Source organism: Myotis lucifugus, unplaced genomic scaffold (assembly GCF_000147115.1).
Source record: "Myotis lucifugus unplaced genomic scaffold, Myoluc2.0 scaffold_25, whole genome shotgun sequence".
Taxonomy (NCBI): Eukaryota; Metazoa; Chordata; class Mammalia; order Chiroptera; family Vespertilionidae; genus Myotis; species Myotis lucifugus.
In genome coordinates this window covers 1,707,456-1,727,366 of record NW_005871073.1, presented here as the reverse complement: position 1 = coordinate 1,727,366, position 19,911 = coordinate 1,707,456, and the positions used below count along the sequence as shown (strand labels likewise).

Genomic DNA, 19,911 nt, shown 5'->3' with positions numbered 1-19,911 from the left:
AGGGCCATGGGGAGGTTATGGCTCTACCCCATCACACACAGAGCAGGGCCGTCGGGCCGGGGGGGGGGGTTTGGGGCGCTGCCCTCTATCACCCACAGAGCAGGGCCGATCAGGGGGTTGGGGCGCCGCCACTGTCACACTCAGGGCAGGGCCGATGGGGAGGTTATGGCTCTACCCTGTCACACACAGAGCAGGGCCGATCAGGGGGTTGGGACGCTGCACCCTGTCACACACAGAGCCACAGGGCAATCAGGGGGTTTGGGCGCTGCCCCGTCATGCTGATCCGGTGCCAGGAGGCCTCGCAGCTCCGCTGATCCCGGTGCTGGGAGGCATATTACCCTTTTACTATATAGGATAGAGGCCTAGGGGAAGGCTGGTTTGCCCTGAAGGGTGTCCTGGATCAGGGTGGGGGTCCCCCACTGGGGTGCCTGGGCCAGCCTGGATGAGGGGCTGATGGCTGTTTGCAGCTGGTCACACCCCCTTCAGGGTGCGGGTCCCCACTGGGGTGCCTGGCCAGCCTGGATGATGGGCTGATGGCTGTTTGCAGCTGGTCACACTCCCTTCAGGGTGGGGGTCCCCACTGGGGTGCCTGGCCAGCCTGGATGACGGGCTGATGGCTGTTTGCAGCTGGTCACACCCCCTTCAGGGTGCGGGTCCCCACTGGGGTGCCTGGCCAGCCTGGATGATGGGCTGATGGCTGTTTGCAGCTGGCCACACCCCCTTCAGGGTGGGGGTCCCCACTGGGGTGCCTGGCCAGTCTGGGTGAGGGGCTGAGGGCCGTTTTCAGGCTGGTGGGTGACTGAAGCTCCCAGCCTCTTTTTTCTTTTTCTTTTTTTCTGGGATTTATTTACCTTATATAGCTGTCACTGGAGCTGAGAGCCGGCTCCAGCTCTGAGGCTGCGGCCGGCTGAAAGCAGGTATCTGGGGTTTGTTTAGCTTCTATAATTAAAACTCTGTTACCATCACTGGCGCTCTAAGCTCTGAGCCTGCTGCCGGCTGAAAGCAGGTATCTGGAGTTTGTTTAGCTTCTATAATTGCAACATTGTTGCATCTGGAGCTCAGAGCTGGGCTGAGGCAGGCGGCGAACCTTGGCTTCCTCCATCACTGGAGCAAGCAAACCTCCTGCTCGCTTCAGCTGCGTGGTTGCGGGCTGCCACCTTTGTTGGCAGTTAATTTGCATATCCTGCTGATTAGCCAATGGGAAGGGTAGTGAAGTTATGGTTAATTACCATGTTTCTCTATTATTAGATAGGATGTATTATAAAAGTGATCCTCAATAGTTACTGCCCCCAAAGAATCTTTAAAATCATGGGCTTAACATCATAAATTTGCATCATGTTTACAGCATTGTCTAAATACCAAAAATATAAATTCTAGCATATTAAAACAGCAACTCTTTCAAATAAGTATATGCCATCACTTTTTAAAATACATCCAACATAATGTCAACACCTGTGTTAGGTCATGTTCTTCCAGAAGACACCACTGCAAGTGATGGATTAATCAGGAGCTCCCAGAAGTGGATCAGGGAGTAGAAAACATGTGATAGGATTCGGGTGAAGTCCCAGCCTCAGCCTGATGCCACTTGGAGCTCAGATGGCAATTGCACGTCCAAGTTCATCTCCTTTCTAGGCAACGAAGTCACCATGTGCAGCCTTTGTCATTATTGGCTGTGCGGTGGTGGGTGTCAGGGCAGGGGGATAGCAAACAGACTTCTAGGCACTTCCTTCTGTTTTAGGGTGGAGGCTCCAGCAGCCTAAAGCCAGAGCAGCCAAGCGTACCAGCTGGGAGATGGGAGCAGCGTTGAATAAAGGAATCCGTGGCTATGTGGCTGGGTACCAGTGTCCTCAACCATAACCTGACGTGATACTAGCAGTAATTTAACATAGACTTCTGATTCTGGGAAGATGGTGTATATATACTTTTTCCTGTTCTTTCCACTAAGTGTCATGAAGATGACTCTAAAAGCTGGAGAGGGAGGACCAGCTGGAGTTCACAGGACCTGAAGAGCAACAGAGTGAGTTCACTGGGTTTTCCTTTTGCCTTGCATACCCCCAGCACTGGAAAATCCAGCAACCAGAAATGCCAATGGGCTCAGAAAAAAGAAGAAAAAGTCAATAAAGGCCTGCTCTCTCTAGCCAAAGAACCAGGAAAGGAACAAAAACTTCCATCAAGTAACAGCTCTACTGAAGGGGCTCAGCAGTTAGCCGGGCATAAGAGTCTGGGCAGGCAGGAGAGCTGGGAGTGCTTCAGAAGTGAAGGCTGATGGAATGGATGAGATGGCTTGAACAGAAAGCTGGGAATGCTCACGGGGTTGTCAGCCTGTAGTTGACAATTAAAGAACTTGAGAGCTTTAAAAAAAATACACATGCCAACTGTCCCTGGAGATTCTCAGTTCCTTTCTGTATTTTTTCATAATCTACAGATGATTATGAGGTGCAATAAATGTTAAAAATAAGTTAAACATTGCTATAATTTTTATTCAAATATTCCTAATGTTCAGGTTCTCTTGAAAGGGTATGATAGTTGTTTTACAGAAGTAGAAATTAAAACTTAAAAGAGGAGATGTATTAACAATCATAATTTTATTTTTGTAATGAATTTCAGTGATTTAATGAACAAATACTATACATAGCTATTTTAAAAAGGCATCTATGTTTATAAGATGGGTGTCTCTAAAATATAGAGAAAAATTAAATTTTGCTTTTCTGAATGTCTGATACACTCAATAAACTAAAATACTCTTATAAAGAGCAGCTTTGTAATAATTATTAGAAACATTATTCCACTAAAGACACTGTAGAACCAAATTTCAGTAATCTTCAGGGAAGATAGTTACATTGACTCCAGGATCATCATCATTTTCAAGTTCTTTATCATTGTCTTCAGTAACACATTTGCCATCTGCTTTTTCTCGGTTTCTTTTTTTCTTATGAGAATATGAATTACTTTTCTTGATGATTTTCTCTTTGGGATATAAGTCAGTAATACTTTCTCTTTCCAAAGCATGTTGTAGGCAGTTGTAAAACCTATAAAGACATACGTACTACTGTTACATCAGTGTTTTGAAACTGGATGACTGAAATACATCTAGAACTTAAATTATACAAATTTGATCTCATATTAACCTTAATATAAAACGAGTCAAAGAAATATCATCATTTTTGCTTTTATTATTGTTTAATTAGGGAACAGAATATGTTTTTTCTAAGAACAGTCTTGAAAATTGAGTTGGAATCACTTCTTTTTTAAAAAAAAATATTTTTATTGATTTCAGAGAGGAAGAGAGAGGTAGAAAAATCAATGATGAGAGAGAAACATTGATTGGTTGCCTCCTGCATGCCCCATACTAGGGATCAAGCTCGCAACCCGGGCATATGCCCTTGACTGGAATTGAACCTGGGACCCTTAAGTCCGCAGGCCAATGCTCTCTCTATCCACTGAGCAAACGAGGTAGGGCTGGAATCACTTCTTGACAATTTCTATTCTACCTCATGTTCTATTCCACATATACCTGTCAAACAAAGAAGGTAAAAACAATTTTTTTCTTTATAAAAAAAATCATACATGTAATAGAAACTCATTTTAGAGAATTTGGAAATAATGTGCAGTTATAAATACAAATAGTGATTCTTAATATTTTTATTCTTTCTAGTTTATTAATGTATTCTGAATTAATGTATTTATACATGTACACATATACCTACCGTCTTTTATACAATTGTGGTATTACATATAGTTTTATACTGTTTTTTAAAGTTTCTTGAAAACATTTTCTATATCAATCAAATGAGCTATAAAATAATGCTTTTTAATGATAGTATAACATTATGTCATCTACATTGGTTGTAATTTATTTTCAAATTTTCCCTAATACAAACAATGTGACAAACATTTTTGAAAACAATGTGATCTGAATTTCTAGCTCTTCCCTGAGGACAGACACCTAGAAATGTAACTACATGGTTAAAGGTATAAACATTTTAAGGTTCTTGAAAAATACTGTTTTCCAGAATGGATACTTAGTATGCTTCTAATATTAATACCTGAGAGACCACTTCACTCATATACTGAATATTACCATAAAAATACATGCTTTACTTGAATAGGTGATAACAGTATCTCATTATTTCTTTTTTTAAAATATATTTTTATTGATTTCAGAGAGGGAGAGAAATAGAAACATCAATGATGAGAGAGAATCATTGATCGGCTGCCTCCTGCACATCCCACACTGGGGATCGAGCCCTCAATCCAGGCATGTGCCCTTGACCGGAATTGAACCCAGTCTGCAGGCTTACACTCTATCCACTGAGCCAAACTGGCTATGGCTCATTATTTCAATTCTCATTTATTTGTTGGCAAGTGAAATTGAATGTTTTGCATTAGCTATTTGAATTATTATTTTTTTAATGTGAATTGTTCTTTTCCTTTACTCATTTTTCTACCAGAGTTTTAGTGTTAATTTTGTCATCCGATGTACTGTTTTCTCCCTGAAAATTGGGCTTCGTTTCTTTTCTGCTCCCACATTAACACCTGACAAGATGCTGCCTGACAGTGGCCTTCAGCATCTGTGGGAGGCATCGAAGTGGCAGGTGTGCTGCATGTGCTTCACACCAGCTTGTCCTGGGAATGCTGAGGCTGGCTAATTCCAACCTCCCTGGTCCCGATTTTTTCACTTATAAAATTGGACATTATTCTGTATCTAGAAGGGTTGTCAGAGGTTATAGAGGATACATGTAAGTACCTAGCACAATGCCTGGCACAGAATAAGTTCTCTATAATGACTATTTTTATAGATGATAAACTCCATGAGACCAAGACTCCCCATCTATCTTGTTTTCTGTTATATTCTTAGCATACAGTACAATGCTGACACACTCAGCAAAAATATGCCAAATAAGTGAATAAATACCTTTCAAAAAAGGTAACTTATTAGCCTAGGTCCCAAATTAGAAAGCCTGGGAGGTTGAGACCTCCCTTGTTCTCTCATCGCAAATGAGAAATCCATCGTAGGGATCTTGTCATGCTTATGTGTCCTATTTTAATGAGAGACTATGACAGGAAGTTTTTGACATCTACAGAATAGATTGCTATTTGGACCAATTTTCTTCTTTCTTTAATTCAATGAACAGGCTTAGTTCTACTTGCAAAGGCTCTGAAATTTCCCTAAAAAAACTAGGATATCCACCTATTCCCAAATACTCCACACAATTCTAATTATACCTAACATGGTTGCTACACATCCTGTCCATATTTCAAGAACTTAACATACTCAACACTCTACACTTTGATATCTAGCACTAAGCCTGGCATAATAGGTGTTCATAGATATTACTTCAATGAGTAGATCAATCTCAATGGTGGAGGTATAATAAAAGGAAAAACTGTACAGTAAGAGTTACAAGCAAAAGGCTTTGAAAAATATTAACTGACATACAATTCTGTAGACTCTGTTCCCTGGTAACCTCTTCATTAAATGCATCCTGTACATCTTACTGAACTGAAACTTGGCTCTCCCACAAAGAAACCACTTGCCCTGCATTCCTCTCAAGTGGAGACTGCTGACTCTACCACCAGAGTTGAGACAAGGTCAGAATTCAAATGGCTCAACAAAACTTTGCCAGACTAAACTCCTGCATCTGCCCCTTAGGTCATCTACCAAAATTCTGTTCAGTCCCTTATGTTTATGAAAACTTCTACACTTGGTTTGATCTCTCTAGGTCTGACCATCATCCTGGGTGACTTCAATGACTGGTTTTCATCTCATCTTTCAAACTGCCTATTTAGAATGGCTTAATATAATGACGCAACAGAATGACTCATTTAATCTAAAACACAAATGCAAGCATGCCACAAAATGGTGAGAATCATCCTTGCTGATTGTAAGAGCCTATCCATGATATGCAAATTCATCTTCTATCATTCTTCACCCAACCCTGTAACATTCAACTCTGGCAACCATATTTTTTGTTGTTGTTGGTTTTTTTCTTGACTATATTGTATTCCTATAAAATTATAGATAAGATTAAATTGCTCTTTTATGACCACAGAGAATTAACGGCTTGTGTAAAATATCTTGACTATCACACATAAAAAAAGGAATTAAAGAGGAACAAGTGCCTTACTTTAATCTTCCACTAAAGAACCTAAGAATTCAAAGCTACATCCTTCAGGTACCACAAAACAACTGGTAAATGGAACAAAGATACTTTTGTGCTAAAAGCCAAGAATAAAAACGTCAAATACTTTCTCCTTTTCCTTTTTTAAGGGAACTTTCAAAAAGTCTTTTGGGAAACTATCTTACACATTAAGTCAGAAATTTGTTTTTCAATTGCATGCTCTCCACTCATTCTATGACCCTCTACACAGCATTCTAAAGTTCACCTCTCAAAGTGTAATTTCCTCAGCTCTCACAGGCAACAAAAAGAGCTTGGAGTGTAAAAAAAAATGTATACTCAGGCAACTGTTTCTTTTCTCTCCTGAAAAGAAAATCAAATTGTCCTCAGATTTTCTACCTCTGCTGTCAAGATTATCATGCCGCAGGGCAACTTGTACTCAGTTCTCTTCATTAGAGAACTTTTCAGGCCAGCGCTGTGAAAATGAATCCTTGTCTTTCAGATCAATTACAGGACCACTTGTAATACAAAGCTGATATTTCTTTGACTTCTGAAATAGGAAGGAAATTTTAATAAAATCTAGGCACAATTTCATACCATTTTAGGCTTCCATTATTCATAAGTAACAAAGAAGGCTATTTTCATATATTATGCATTTAGATTTTAACTAAGCTCTAGCATTTTTATTTAAAAACATGTCTGCAAAGGCCTGTCTCAGGTGCTGGAAACAGAGGTAAGGAGGGCAGGGTCTAACGGGAGCTGCAGAGCTGTAAGGACACGTTCAACACACCATGAGAAAGATAAATTAAAGTGGGAGCACACTGGGGGCACTTTACTCCAAGTGAGATCATGAAAAGCTCTTTGGGAAAACCCAATGCCTGGTCCCAATTGCAAGGGCGAATGCAAAGCTGGCTGGGTGATGGGAGTGGAATTATGGGAGGACAACAAAAGGGGAGAGGATATCGAGGGAAAAAATTATCAGAATAGAAAATATATATTTTTTCACTTTACATTATTTACCTTTTTGATCTTAAGTATACAGGGAAATGTACAAGTTGTTTATTTACCTGCTTTAGTTCCACTTTTAAAAATAAGACTAGTGCCCTCCCTAGCTGTTTTTGCTAGGTGGACAGAGCGTTGGTCTGCGGACTGAAGGGTACCAGGTTCGATTCTGGTCAAGGGCACATGCCTGGGTTGTGGGCTTGATCCCCAGTGTGGGGTGTGCAGGAGGCAGCCAATCAATGATTCTCTCTCATCATTGATGTTTCTATTTCTCTCTCCCTTCCTTTACTCTCTGAAATCAATTTAAAAAAAATTAAAAAAAAAAAAGACTAGCAACTCTGGGGAGTCTATGACATCTGCTATCCTGACTCCTCCTTCTCTTCTGCCATTTCTAATCTGTTTTGGTTGACATTCTGCAGTATCACGCCCATTCAGCTTGTTACTCAGGGTCCTGCTTCTTTTATCTGGACTATGTAGCCAGAGCCTGCTCACCTTACGTCTCAGCCACCTTTCATGTGTTCCAGAATGATCATCGTAAGGCTTTGAAGCCTTAAAAGTAGCACATGGATGGAAAAAAAATCACTTAACTAAGTTTTGCAAACATTTATTAACCACTGTTCTTATGAAACTGTCCTTGCTTTTGGGGAACTCTATATGTGTTAACTTTTAAATTCCTTTATTGTTTATGATTAATTCTATAAATACTTACTGAGTTTCTACCATGAATCAGGCACTATGTAATGTTTTAGGATAAGATATAGAGAGATATTTTTGTGCGCGCACACGCGCACATGTGTGTGTGTGTGTTTGTGCATGCATGCGTGTGCAGTTGGTTGTGAGGGAGAAGTCAGTCCTATCTTCAGTGTGACCATGTAGTGGAAAAAGAAGGTATACATGTAATTAAATAATTGCAAGTCAATATGATTCATATTTCTTTTTTCCACTGAGGCATAAACTGTAATGATACTGGTAAATGATAATATGAATCTGAACCAAAGAAATTGCTTTGGGGTTGAGACTAGGCTAAGAAAGGGATTAAGGAAAGACTGATAGGATATTTTAGTTACATATCTTCAAAAAATTATTGGGTATATGGGCCTATGACTTGGGGAAGATTTGAAAGATCCATCAGTATACAGGGAAGTAGCTGAAGCTATGGGCCAAGGTAGAGAATCCTAGAGTTCAACAATATTTTACCAATAGGTAGAATAGTAAGAAAAATCCAGAAGGAAGCTAAGAAGGAAGGGACGCAGAAAAGAAAGGATAGAATAGAAATTCTTATCAACTGGTATATGAAAAAAAAAAAAAAGGCTCAATATTACTAGTCACCAGAAAAATACAAATCAAAACCAAAATGAGGTATCAACAGAATGGTCATTATTAAACACACACACACACACACACACACACACACACAAAAAAAAACAACAACACACACATACAAAAAGACAACATATGTTGTAAGGATGTTGAGAAAAGGGAACCCTTGCTCATTGCTGGTGGGAATGTAAAATGGCACAGTTCCTGTGGGAAACAGTATGGCGGTTCTTAAAAAAAAATAAATGTGCCAAAACCGGTTTGGCTTGGTGGATAGAGCGTAGGCCTGCGGACTGAAGGGTCCCAGGTTCGATTCCGGTCAAGGGCATGTACTTGGGTTGCGGGCACATCCCCAGTGGGAGATGTGCAGGAGGCAGCTGATCGATGTTTCTCTCTCATCGATGTTTCTAACTCTCTATCTCTCTCCCTTCCTCTCTGTAAAAAATCAATAAAATATATTTAAAAAAAAAATGTAAAATTACCATATGATCCAGCAATTCCACTTCTGGGTATACACCAAAAGATTCAAGAGCAGGGACTCAAACAGATATTTATACACCCATGTTCATAGCAGTATTATTCACAATAGTGAACAGAAAAAAGAAAAATCTAATTTTCCATTGACAGATTAATCGATAAATAAAATATGGTATATAAATACAACGGAGTATTATTTAGCCTTAAAAAGAAATGCAATTCTGACATATACTACAACATGGATGAACCTTGAAGACATTTTGCTAAGTGAAATAAGGCAGACACAAAAGGAAAAATTTTTTAATTCCACCTATATGAAGTATTTAAAATTCAGAGAGTAAAAATAGAATAGTGATTAATAGGGGCTGGGAGCTTGGAGAATGGGGAATTATAGTTTAACTAGAGGCCTGGTGCATGGATTCATGCACTGGTGGGGTCCCTCAGCCTGGCCTGCAGGGATCGAGTGTCAGCTGACACCGGCTCTCTGATATCCCCTGAGGGGTCCTGAATTGTGAGAGGGCGCAGGCCAGGCTGAAGGACCCCAGGGGTGCGGGGAGGGAATGCAGGAGGGCTCCAGGGCGTGTCTGGCCCATCCCACCCAGTCCCTATCCACTGGATCCCAGCAGCAAGCTAACCTACTGGTTGGAGCATTTGCCCCGTGGTGGTCAGTGCGCATCACAGCGACTGGTCAAACTAATGGTTGGACACTTAGCATATTAGGCTTTTATTATACAGGATGGGTACTGAGATTCAATTTGGGATGATGTAAAGGTTCTGGAGATGGATAGTGGTGATAGGTGGTTACATAACAATTTGAACGTACTTAATGGCACTGAACTATACACTAAAACGGTTAATATGGTAAATTTTGTTATGTATATTTAACCACAAAAAGTTAAAAATAGCCCTAACCAGTTTGGCTCAGTGGATAGTGCGTCAGCCAGCAGACTGAAGGGTCCCAGGTTTGATTCCGGTCCAGGGCATGTACCTTGGTTGCGGGTATATCCCCGGTGGGGGGTGTGCAGGAGGCAGCTGATTGGTGTTTCTCTCTCACCGATGTTTCTAACTCTCTATCCTTCTCCTTTCCTCTCTGTAAAAAATCAATAAAATATATTTTTTAAAAAAAGTTAAAAATAAATAATAATAAAGAACACCCAACCACTGAAATAGACTTATTTACTTCTCTCCAATTTACTTCATTTTTATCAACCATATTATATGCTAATATATTCAGCCCTTTTATTCTATACTTTATTGAACATTTATTTTTCTTATTACATAGCTGGTAAAAAGAACATGGCTATTTTCACTGTGCTTATAGCCAAATGATGGTTTCATCTGACCCAAGTCAGTCCTGTCTCTTATAAACTGAATCAAAGAGAGCCTTCCTCTGGTAATTGGTAAGTAGATCTTCAAACTTTACATTTTTCACCTAGAAATCATTATATACAAAATTATCTTACTTTTCCCAATAAAAGGGGCTTGGAAATTAGTTTTCACAAACAAGACCTTTTATCTATTAAAAATATTTTAGCCTTTGGCTTTGATTTTTCACATTGGCAGAAAATTTCTTGTTGATGAAATATTACTCATTTGAATCTTGACTTTAAAAAATTCTCTTAATATAGCTATTTTAATTGTGAAACTTTGGTCCTATGACAAACCAAATTTAGTACTCGATGTACATACTGTTTCCCACAGGAACTGTACAATTTGAGTTCTGATTGCAGAACTCATTACCTCCAGTATTTATTATTTTTTTCTCTTTTCAACATCAGAAGAGTAACTTTTTCTCTGCATTTGGTTGAAAGTACAGCTGTTCCCAAAGGAGCTCCCTAATTTGTACAGCCTTTCTGAATTCACTTGTAATCTTCTAATCAGTATCTTAAGACACTTTTTACCCTTCTTTAATTTTTCACTGATTTTACGTGATGAGCATGGCTCTCTTGATAGCAGCATGCACACTATAATCTCAAAACATATCTTTGAGTCAATGGATTTAAAGCATAATTTGATTTTATAGCTGGTGAACATGGCTTAATTAACTTCACCAGGTGTACTAATATAGTTACTTGATCTTGGACTATATTTATAATCTTGTTGAAATTCATGTAAGGAAACAGAAAAACTGATTTGCTACCTCCTATGCTTTAGCAACAACCTCACCGGAATACTATCGAATGGATGTGGTAAGTGTTTGGAATGGTGCCAATAAGTACCTACATAGAGTTCAAACACTACAGTCTGGTGGGAATGACAGGGTACTCTTCAGTTGCTTACTTGAAATTATTACTTTATTTAGAATGTTTGTTCAAAGCATTTTGTGGCCAGGTAACCTCTAGCCTTTTCTCAGCCACAGTTCTGTTAGAAATTAAGCTTAATGCCTTGAGACATCCACTGTATATAATAATTAATTTCTCTCCAATGTATGGAGAATGGGACAAGTACCGTTGTTGGGAGAACTGAGAAATAGTCACTTGAATAATTTTGTGAATCTTGTTGTTCAAATAAGGAGCCCTGGTTGAGAAAGCCTGGATGGTGATACTGATGTGATTATTGGTTTACTCTCTTCATGTGTCATTGAATAAGGGCTATTGGATCCGGAGAATCCATGACACGACAGGGCCAGGACTAATCATTATAGATATGCTATTGAATATATACTACAATTGTTCTTTAAGGTAAGTATTTCCCCCTAGTTAGATATAAGAAAAACAAAGCCAAGGGAGTTGAGTAAGTTGTGGTAGAATCTGGATCTGAACTCAGCTCTAGCTCCAGAGAAAAGATCTACCTCTTTCCACCACAAGACTACCGCCATCAGCACTTCCAGCCTTAGCTGCTTCAAAAAAAATTCTGGGTATTAAAAAAAAAAACTTAAGCAGGCAAGTTAAGCAATAGAATTGCTTTGTATTTTACAGATAGGATTCTGATGGTGATATGGAGAATCGCTTAGCAGAGAAACACACTAGAAGCATTCTACAATGAGACAAGTGAATATTGCAATGGTCTTGAATGAAGAAAGTGGCAGATGGGGAGAGATAATGATTCAAGAGTTACTTGGGTAGAGATTGACTGATTAAGAGGTGGCCAAGGGAGGTGGGAGAAGGGGAAAAGGAAATTATAAATGATATCAAGTCAGCCAACACCAGCCTGAGTAACTCAGAGATGCACATCTTGTTGATGGTAGGTCAGTGGTATTATCCTATGCTAGGGGCCCAGTGCACAAATTCGTGCACCTTGAAAGGAACTGTGGGCCGTGAGGTTGAGGTGGGCACAGGGGCAGGTTTCGGCCCATACTCTGCGCCCCCGCCCGGCCCCTCCTGCTGCAGCCCCCAGTCCCCTGTCTGCCGGCAGCCCCGCTCCCACCCGCTGATGGCGCCGGCCGTTGGTACCAGCTGATGATGTGGAGTGATTGGGGCCAGCGCCAGCAGCAGGTGTGAGTGGTGGCTGCTGCCTTGATTGCCCCTCAGGAGCAGGGGGAGGTGGAAAAGCCCCAAGGGGCTATTGGGGCAGGCAGCCGCCGCTCGCACCCACTGATGGCACCAAGTGATCGGGGCCGGCGTCAGGTGCTGGCAGTGGGTGTGAGTGGGGTCAGTGTCGGCAGCAGGTGCAAGTGCCAGGTGGGACTGCGGTGCACGGGAGCAAATAATTTTCAGTAACCAGCAGAGGCTCGCCCAATGACAGTGACCAGCGCCCTGCCTTGGGCTGTCACCCCCACTCACCTGCTCCACCATCCCACCGTGGCTGATGCCTGCCATGTTCTACTCTGCCGCCTGACAATGCCCGCCATGGTCCGCGCGCCTCCTGGTGGTCAGTGTATGTCATAGTGACTGGTTGTTTGGCTGTTCTGCTGTTTGGTCTATTTGCATAGTAGGGTTTTGTATATATAGATAATAAAAGGCTAATATGCAAATCGACTGAACTGCGGAACGACCAGTTGCTATGACACGCACTGACCACCAGGGGCAGACACTCAATGCCAGAGCTGCCCCCTGGTGGTCAGTGCACTCCCACAGGGGGAGTGCTGCTCAGCCAAAAGCAGGCCTAAGCCGTCAGTCAGACATCCCCTGAGGGCTCCCGGATTGTGAGAGGGCACAGGCCGGGCTGAGGGATGCCCCTCCCCCCCAGTACATGAATTTCGTGCACTGGGCCTCTAGTCCTTATATAAGAAAGGCAACATAAGAGTCACTTCTGTATATAAAAACTATTATTTGAAAAAAGAAAACACTGTAAAAATTGTATTCATCCTGAGTGAAATTTAAGAACAGGAGAAGTATAAAGATGTGAACTAATAGCCATAATCCTTACTACTAGGACAATTCTGGCAATGCTAGATCTAATCCATGATAAGAGATGGGTAGTAAACTCACCAGAGATGTAAAATATTTATCAGGCTAAAAATTAACCAGTCTATATTCTCCTAAAAAGGAGATTCTGGGTTAGGTCATCTCCAGGGGATCACACCACGGGGCAGTGTGCACCTCTTCCATGGTTGCTTTTAACTTGATCAGTTATGGTCTCCATGGCTACTGGGCTTTCCTACCTGAGTGATTATGTTTAGCTCCCTTATACCCACTGCTGGCAGTCAGTCATCCCATTCTCCTCCATGTAGCTTATGCTCCCATTTAGTACCCATTACAGTCCGGCCTACTTTAATCATCTTTTTATTATTCATGATAAGGCTATAAAATAGAAAAGCAGTTGGGAGTCTAAACTGAAGACAGTGTATATTAATATTTTCAAAGATGATCTAGGCATAGAAAAATAACATGAAAATATCTAATAAATGTACCTTTCAATTCTCTTCTTGTTTTCCTCCATTTTTTGATTTGCTATCTCTAGTAGGAAGTCGATATATTCCTCTGTCACCATCAGTTTTCCCTTATGGCTTAATGGAACTTCTAAGCCATGTGTGCTCCGGACAGCCTTCAAGGAACAAGCAAGTCAGACATGATGACTCATGTGCTAGAGATACTGAAGATAACTAAAGAAAATCCCAAGTTAGGGTTGTGTTTAAACATAGTTTAGCTCCATTACAGCATTTAGGTTTGTGCTTTGATATAAGTTAGCTAAACACAGTTGGATCACAGGAGATTAAATAGATTTTCCCTTCATGTAAAGTCATTTCTAAAAAAAGTCATTCTACACATTGTTTTCAGAGAAGCAGATACTATCAAATAAGCCAATAACTTTAACAGTTTCAATTTCACTAAAGCTTAGAAAGCTTTAATAGACTATTTAAGAAAAGAAATAAATGAAATCTCAACAGAAGCTTCAAGGGAAAATCAAAATGGACCGGATTTGAAAGAGCCTCTTAGTGCTGCCTGAGCGGAGTGTGGTTATAAGAATAAGCCAAGCCCGTTCTATCCCACAAAGTGGCTGCTTTCTCGATGCTTTAGGGCCAACCTTAGTAATCCTGTTGATGAAATAGTCAGCATGTTACAAGCAAATCCAAACACTGGATATAGATTAAGAACAACCACCAAAACTATCATGAGGAATAAAAATGAATTCAATGAAACTTTATTGAGCATCTGCAATGTAGGCCCTATGCAAGATGTGAAGATACAAGATGAATATAACATGGTTTCTTTAAGAGCTTACACTTTGGAATAAGAGATAAACAAGTGAACAAAAAATTGTAACACGACATAGGTGCTATGACAGGGAAAACACAAACATGTCCGCCCACGTGCATGCACAAACCATTAAAGAAATGTAGAAGAGATACAACTAAATGAGACAGGCCTCAGTTTCATGGGAAGGTGGCATTTGAGATGGGATTTTAAAGGATAAGTTCAATTTTACCACATGTAAAATGGGCGAGGAACAACTTATCTACAGTTATGGAGACATGACAGAGCACAATACATTTCTTATTTGGCTGGAATATAAGTATGCTAGCAGAAGAGCATAAACAAGGCAGATGGAAAGTAGTTTGGGAAAGGCCTTGAATATCAGGGAAAATATTTGGAGACCCTCATTTTTTCAAAAGGGGAGATTCTGACAGTACTGGGTGGAGGGACTGAAGAAGATGGACAGCAGGAGGACCAGTCAGGAGCCCACTGTAATGACAGGTGAGGGACACTGAGGGCTTAAGTAGGGGCAGTGACAGAGGGCTTGGAGAGGTGGACTCAGGTGTGAGAAATAAGAGGCAGATGTGATAGGACTTGTAACTAATTGAATATGGAAGACAAAGGAGAGGAAGGTAGAAGAATGGCTCTGTTCTTGCTAGGTCACCAGATGCAGCAGGGAATGAGATGGGGACACAAACCAGTACTATGGGCATTGCTTTTCTAGTTAGTCATGCTTTACAGGGGTCTTCTTTTCTCCCTAAATTTAAAATATATGTATTTTTTATTGATATTAGGAAGAGAGGAAGAGAAAGGGAGAAAGAAATATTGATGTGAGCAGGATAGAAAATAGGAAAGGCTAGGGAGCTAGAATGGAGGACAATCTGAAACCAGTTCAAGAGCAAATAATACATGTCCTGCCAAACAATAAGTGCAATCAGTAAATACTACAGCAGATCAGAATAAGGCAAATTCACCAGGGGCTAGCTTGGCCAGGAAAAGACTAAGAGGATGTGGAGCTTAGAAGGCGCCTTAACGATTATCCAGTCCAGGGATCAGCAAACTTTTTCGGACAAAGGACAGATAGTAAACATTTTCAACTTTGTGGACCATATAGTATCTGGCATAACTACTCAATTTTACCACTGTAACACAAAAGCAATCTTAGTGATTCATCCGATTGGTGTAGTGGGATCCGACACCCCTGTGGGCTGGACTTGGCCCTATGGCAGTAGTTTGCTGGACCCCTGGTATGGCTGAGAAAATTCGGGCCCTGAGGGAGCTTACCCAAGTTCATTTAGCATAGCTGGGGGCCAGCCAGTATTTGTGCAGAGGACTTTAGATCCCCTATCTGTGATTCTTTCCATGATATCATGGTGCTTATTAAATCGGGGCTATTTAAGATGAGGAGGGCACAGAGAATCAGGCTAAAAGTGGAGGAGTATACAGTACTATGAAATAAGACCGCAAATGTACATCTAATATCTCTGGGACTTTGCCCTGTAGGAATAAATAAGTCACTGAAGGTTTCTGACACAGGGAATGGCAAGAAGATCTGAGTCAGGAGATACCAAAGGCAGGAGTCTAAGTACAAGTCTAAGTTATTTCAATAACCTGGATCACTTCATGCTCAAAGAATTGCTTTTTACCAAAAGGTATCTTACCAACATAGTCTTTCCTCTCTTTCCCACTGTTATGCCAGAGTTCCTGAAACCAGAATCTATTGCCACCGAATGCTGTAAAAAAATAAATTTGTTAGATTCTGATAACCTGACTAATCAGACAAACCGTTAAACTCTACAAACTGCAGAAACATATATAACCCCAAACCTATAGTTAATTAAAAACTACTTGATTAAACTACTGCATTAAATTTTGGCAGAAGTTGTAAGGCTTAAGATTAAGTCTACCCACATACCAATAAATTCAAGCGTAATTACAAAGTTTTACCAGAATCTGTGCATCCTGCAACTCTCGACACTGCACATGAAGAATAAGGGGTTCGAATTTCAAAGTGGCATCACCATTCGCTTTTTTCAGAGCTGCAATCTAAATAAATAATGTTAGTATCAGACACAAATATATGATCCTCTTCTTTTGAACCCCGGGACTTTTAGATTCCTCCAGCATCCTGTTCCCGAAATAACTTTTCACTCGGCTTTCTTGGTCCTTTCTCCAAAAACTTATTAATCTGCTTATTCTTTTAAAAGACTTGATTTCTAATTCTCCCATATACCTCCTGTGTCATTCTTTCCAACCATGTTTTACAAAAGTAAACTATTACTGTATTTAATTCCATAACAGATTTTTCCATTAAGGAACAGGGTATGTAAAGACTATAGTAGAAGGTCTGTTTAAATACTTGTTAGACACAAGTTGGACGTTATGTCTGAGCTAGAATTTATATAGGGCAGTTGTTATTTCTGTTTGCCTAATATTCCTGGGCAGCATCCTCCCTCTTTCACACGGGACTGTTAATAATGGCCCTGTCACTCATCACTCCCACTATCATAATATCAGAGATGCCAAGTGCCTAGGTCTGATCAAGGATAGCATTCCATTCTATTGGCAAAAATAACTGATCTCAGGGGATGGCTCAGAGTCCTTTAGGAATGGTACATGAATCTTCTGAAGTCTTTTTCTGCTGGGGTTGCTAGTAGCTAACTTTCCTGACACAAAGATAATCTGTAGCAGAAGAGAGTAAGTACCCATAGGTACTCATTCAACCTATGTACATTTGAGCACCTGAACCAGTAATGTACGTGCCTGATTAATACAAACTTATATGAACTCATTTAAACATTTCAATTTAGGCAACTAAATCATCCAGCATGATACAAAGATTTTCAAGAAGCAATTCAGGTAATGTATAATTTATTTATATCAGTATAATGGTAATCTATCTATACTAATAAAAGGGTAATATGCTAATTAGACCAGATAGACTGGACGTCTTCCGGACAAAGCCACGGTGGCGGGGGCCGAGGCAGAGGTGATTAGGGGTGATCAGGCCGGCAGGGGAGAGTGATTAGGAGAGATTAGGCCAGCAGGGGAGCAGTTAGGGGTATTAGGCAGGCAGGCAAAGGGGTTAGGGGCGATCAGACAGGCAGGTAGAGATGGTTAGGGGCTATCAGGGAGGCAGGCAGAGTGGTTAGGGGCGATCAAGCAGGCATGCAGAGTAGTTAGGGGCGAGCGGTTAGGAGCCAGCGGTACTGTATTACGAGAGAGTATAGGCTGGGCTAAGGGGACCCCCCCCACACACACACACAAATTTCATGCACTGGGCCTCTAGTATATATATAAAGCTTAAGCAACCAAATGACTGGATGCTATGACGTGCACTGACCATCAGGGGACAGATGCTCAACGCACAGGATCGGGCTCCCTCCTGTCTAGATTGGGCCTGTGGGGACTGGGCCGAAACTGGCTATCAGACATCCGAGGGGTCCCGGATTGCGAGAGGGTGCAGGCCAGACCAAGTGACCCCACCGGTGCACGAATCCATGCACCGGGCCTCTAGTACATAGGTAATGCTAATGACTTATTCCTGGCTCCCTTTCTCCCTTTTCCTTCTATGATTTGTACCAGGTTACTGAGTTATAGAATAGCTCAAATAAAATTCAATCTTTGGATCCAATATGTGTCCGATGTCCATGAACTCTCTGCTATGTCCAAGAGGATGTGTTGTGTTGAGCGGCCGTAGTAATGCTTGCATACATATTTTTACTTTTATCTCCCACAACTCAGAAAAACCATCATAATGAATTCTGTTTAGGCTTTATGAATAATATTCAGTCATTATAATTATGCACAAAAATCACCTTGAATTTTCTATTTTTCAACTGTATTTAAAGTGACCGCGAATTAAAAAGTGTGATTTTTTTAAATTTACATATAAAAACTTACCACATCATCTTTTACACAAGGCTTGTGTGTAACTAGGAGCCAGCAACAGTTTTGTTTCTGAACCTCAAAGCCATTTATATTCTAAAATGAAAAATAACATAATCTAATGTAATCATACATTTACAAAAATAGCAAGTACAGTGAATACATAACATATTGTAGGCTTTCTTAAATTAATAATCCCCAAGTGGTGATTTTTAAATTAATGACCCCATTTTCTCTACACCAGCGATTTTCAACCTTTTTCATCTCATGGCACACATAAACTAATTACTAAAATTCTGCAGCACACACACACACACAAATTATATTTTTTGCCAATCTGAAAAAGCAACAACCAGGTGTAGTTTTGATTCATTCACACCGACTGACGGCTATTGTTGTGCTGGCTGTTGTCATTTTTGTATTTAACAACCTCGGGGCAGGGGGGGGTGGGGGGGGGGAGAGGAGGGGGAGAGGTCCAGTGCCCCTGACTGGCCAGGTCGTGCATGTTTTACAAATTAGTGCAGCACGCCGGGGTGCCTGTCGCTGGGGATCGCTGCTCTTTATTATCCTCACTTCATGACCCAGGGAGGGCGTGAGCTTAGGTAAGTGTCCTCAAGTCACAAGGCCAGGAATTCCCAGAACCGGGCTGGAATCTACGGGGCATCACGCCACAGCCTCAGGGCTTCGCATCTCACACTAGATAAATAGATTAGGTAGACAGATGATAGATAGATGGATAGATAGATAGATAGATAGATAGATAGATAGATAGATAGATAGAAGATAGATAATAGACATTGCGTTTCCGGGACCACCTTAACCCGGCCACGCCCCCCAGGCCCGCAGGCCGCGGTGCAGCCGCCAGCTGGGCCAGGCTGGAGTCTGTTCCCTTCGATTTGGGAAAATCACATCCTCAGCCCTTGCACCGCCAGGTCACTCCCGGGCCGTCACTCTGGGGTTTGTGAGAATGGCGGACTAGCAGGCCCCGCGCTACACCTACAGGATCAGACTCCGGACTTTCCAAAGATCTCCAGGTGACTCACAGACACACTCACGTTTTTAAGGCCCTGGTCTAATCCGTCCTCTAAATTTCGCCGATAAAGAAACCGAGACCACCCACTAGGACACACACAAGCAGGCTGCACCGGGGTGTCGCACGGGGTGGGTTCCCACTAGCAGGCAGGCGCCGCCGGGAGGGCACCGAGCAGGCTCACCGCATCCAGGAGGAGGATGCGCCCAGCGCAGGAGCTGGTGGTAAAAAACTGATCTCGCCCATTCAGGAGCTGCACGAGCTCGGCCACATCCTCGTCCACGCTGCCCTTCCGGCTGAGGTCCGCCTTGCTCAGACACTGCGCCTTCCACCTGCTGAACTCCGCGCGGCGCTCCATGCGGGGAGGGATGTGGGGTCTGCACTTTGCCGGCGGCCCTCGCCTGCTATGGGGGCAGCCATCTTGAAGCGACGGGTGCCGGGAAGGGCCAAACTTCCGCCGCGTCGCGCTCTCGGGAGGCCGTCTCCTGGGGGCGGGGCGAGG

The 19,911-nt window shown here is 41.7% G+C and overlaps 1 protein-coding gene across 2 annotated transcripts; it reads right to left on the bottom strand.

The window, feature by feature from the left end:
- Window positions 1-2,612: 2,612 nt before the first annotated feature.
- Window positions 2,613-19,875, bottom strand: TYW3 (tRNA-yW synthesizing protein 3 homolog). 2 transcript variants are annotated; one of them, XM_006086091.3, is made up of 6 exons: window positions 19,594-19,874; window positions 18,395-18,475; window positions 16,439-16,537; window positions 16,153-16,224; window positions 13,708-13,841; window positions 2,613-3,029 (listed from the first exon to the last, which is right to left on the bottom strand). In XM_006086091.3, the coding sequence occupies exons 1-6, from the start codon at window positions 19,765-19,767 to the stop codon at window positions 2,813-2,815; spliced, it is 777 nt and encodes a 258-aa protein (XP_006086153.1). In that variant the 5' UTR covers window positions 19,768-19,874; the 3' UTR covers window positions 2,613-2,812. The 2 variants fall into 2 exon arrangements, with proteins under 2 accessions (XP_006086153.1, XP_023607510.1); XM_023751742.1 differs by lacking the exon at window positions 16,153-16,224 and having other exon boundaries at window positions 19,594-19,875.
- Between the last annotated feature and the right edge of the window lie 36 nt (window positions 19,876-19,911).

What these genes read in the sequence shown, in the direction of transcription:
- TYW3 (XM_006086091.3), bottom strand. Translation starts at nt 19,767, where the DNA reads ATGGAGCGCCGCGCGGAGTTCAGCAGGTGGAAGGCGCAGTGTCTGAGC. An exon ending in TGCAGGATGCACAGATTCTG is followed by an intron (nt 16,225 to 16,438) that starts GTAAAACTTTGT and finishes ATTTTTTTACAG; the next exon opens with CATTCGGTGGCAATAGATTC. An exon ending in AGAGAGGAAAGACTATGTTG is followed by an intron (nt 13,842 to 16,152) that starts GTAAGATACCTT and finishes TGTTCCTTGAAG; the next exon opens with GCTGTCCGGAGCACACATGG.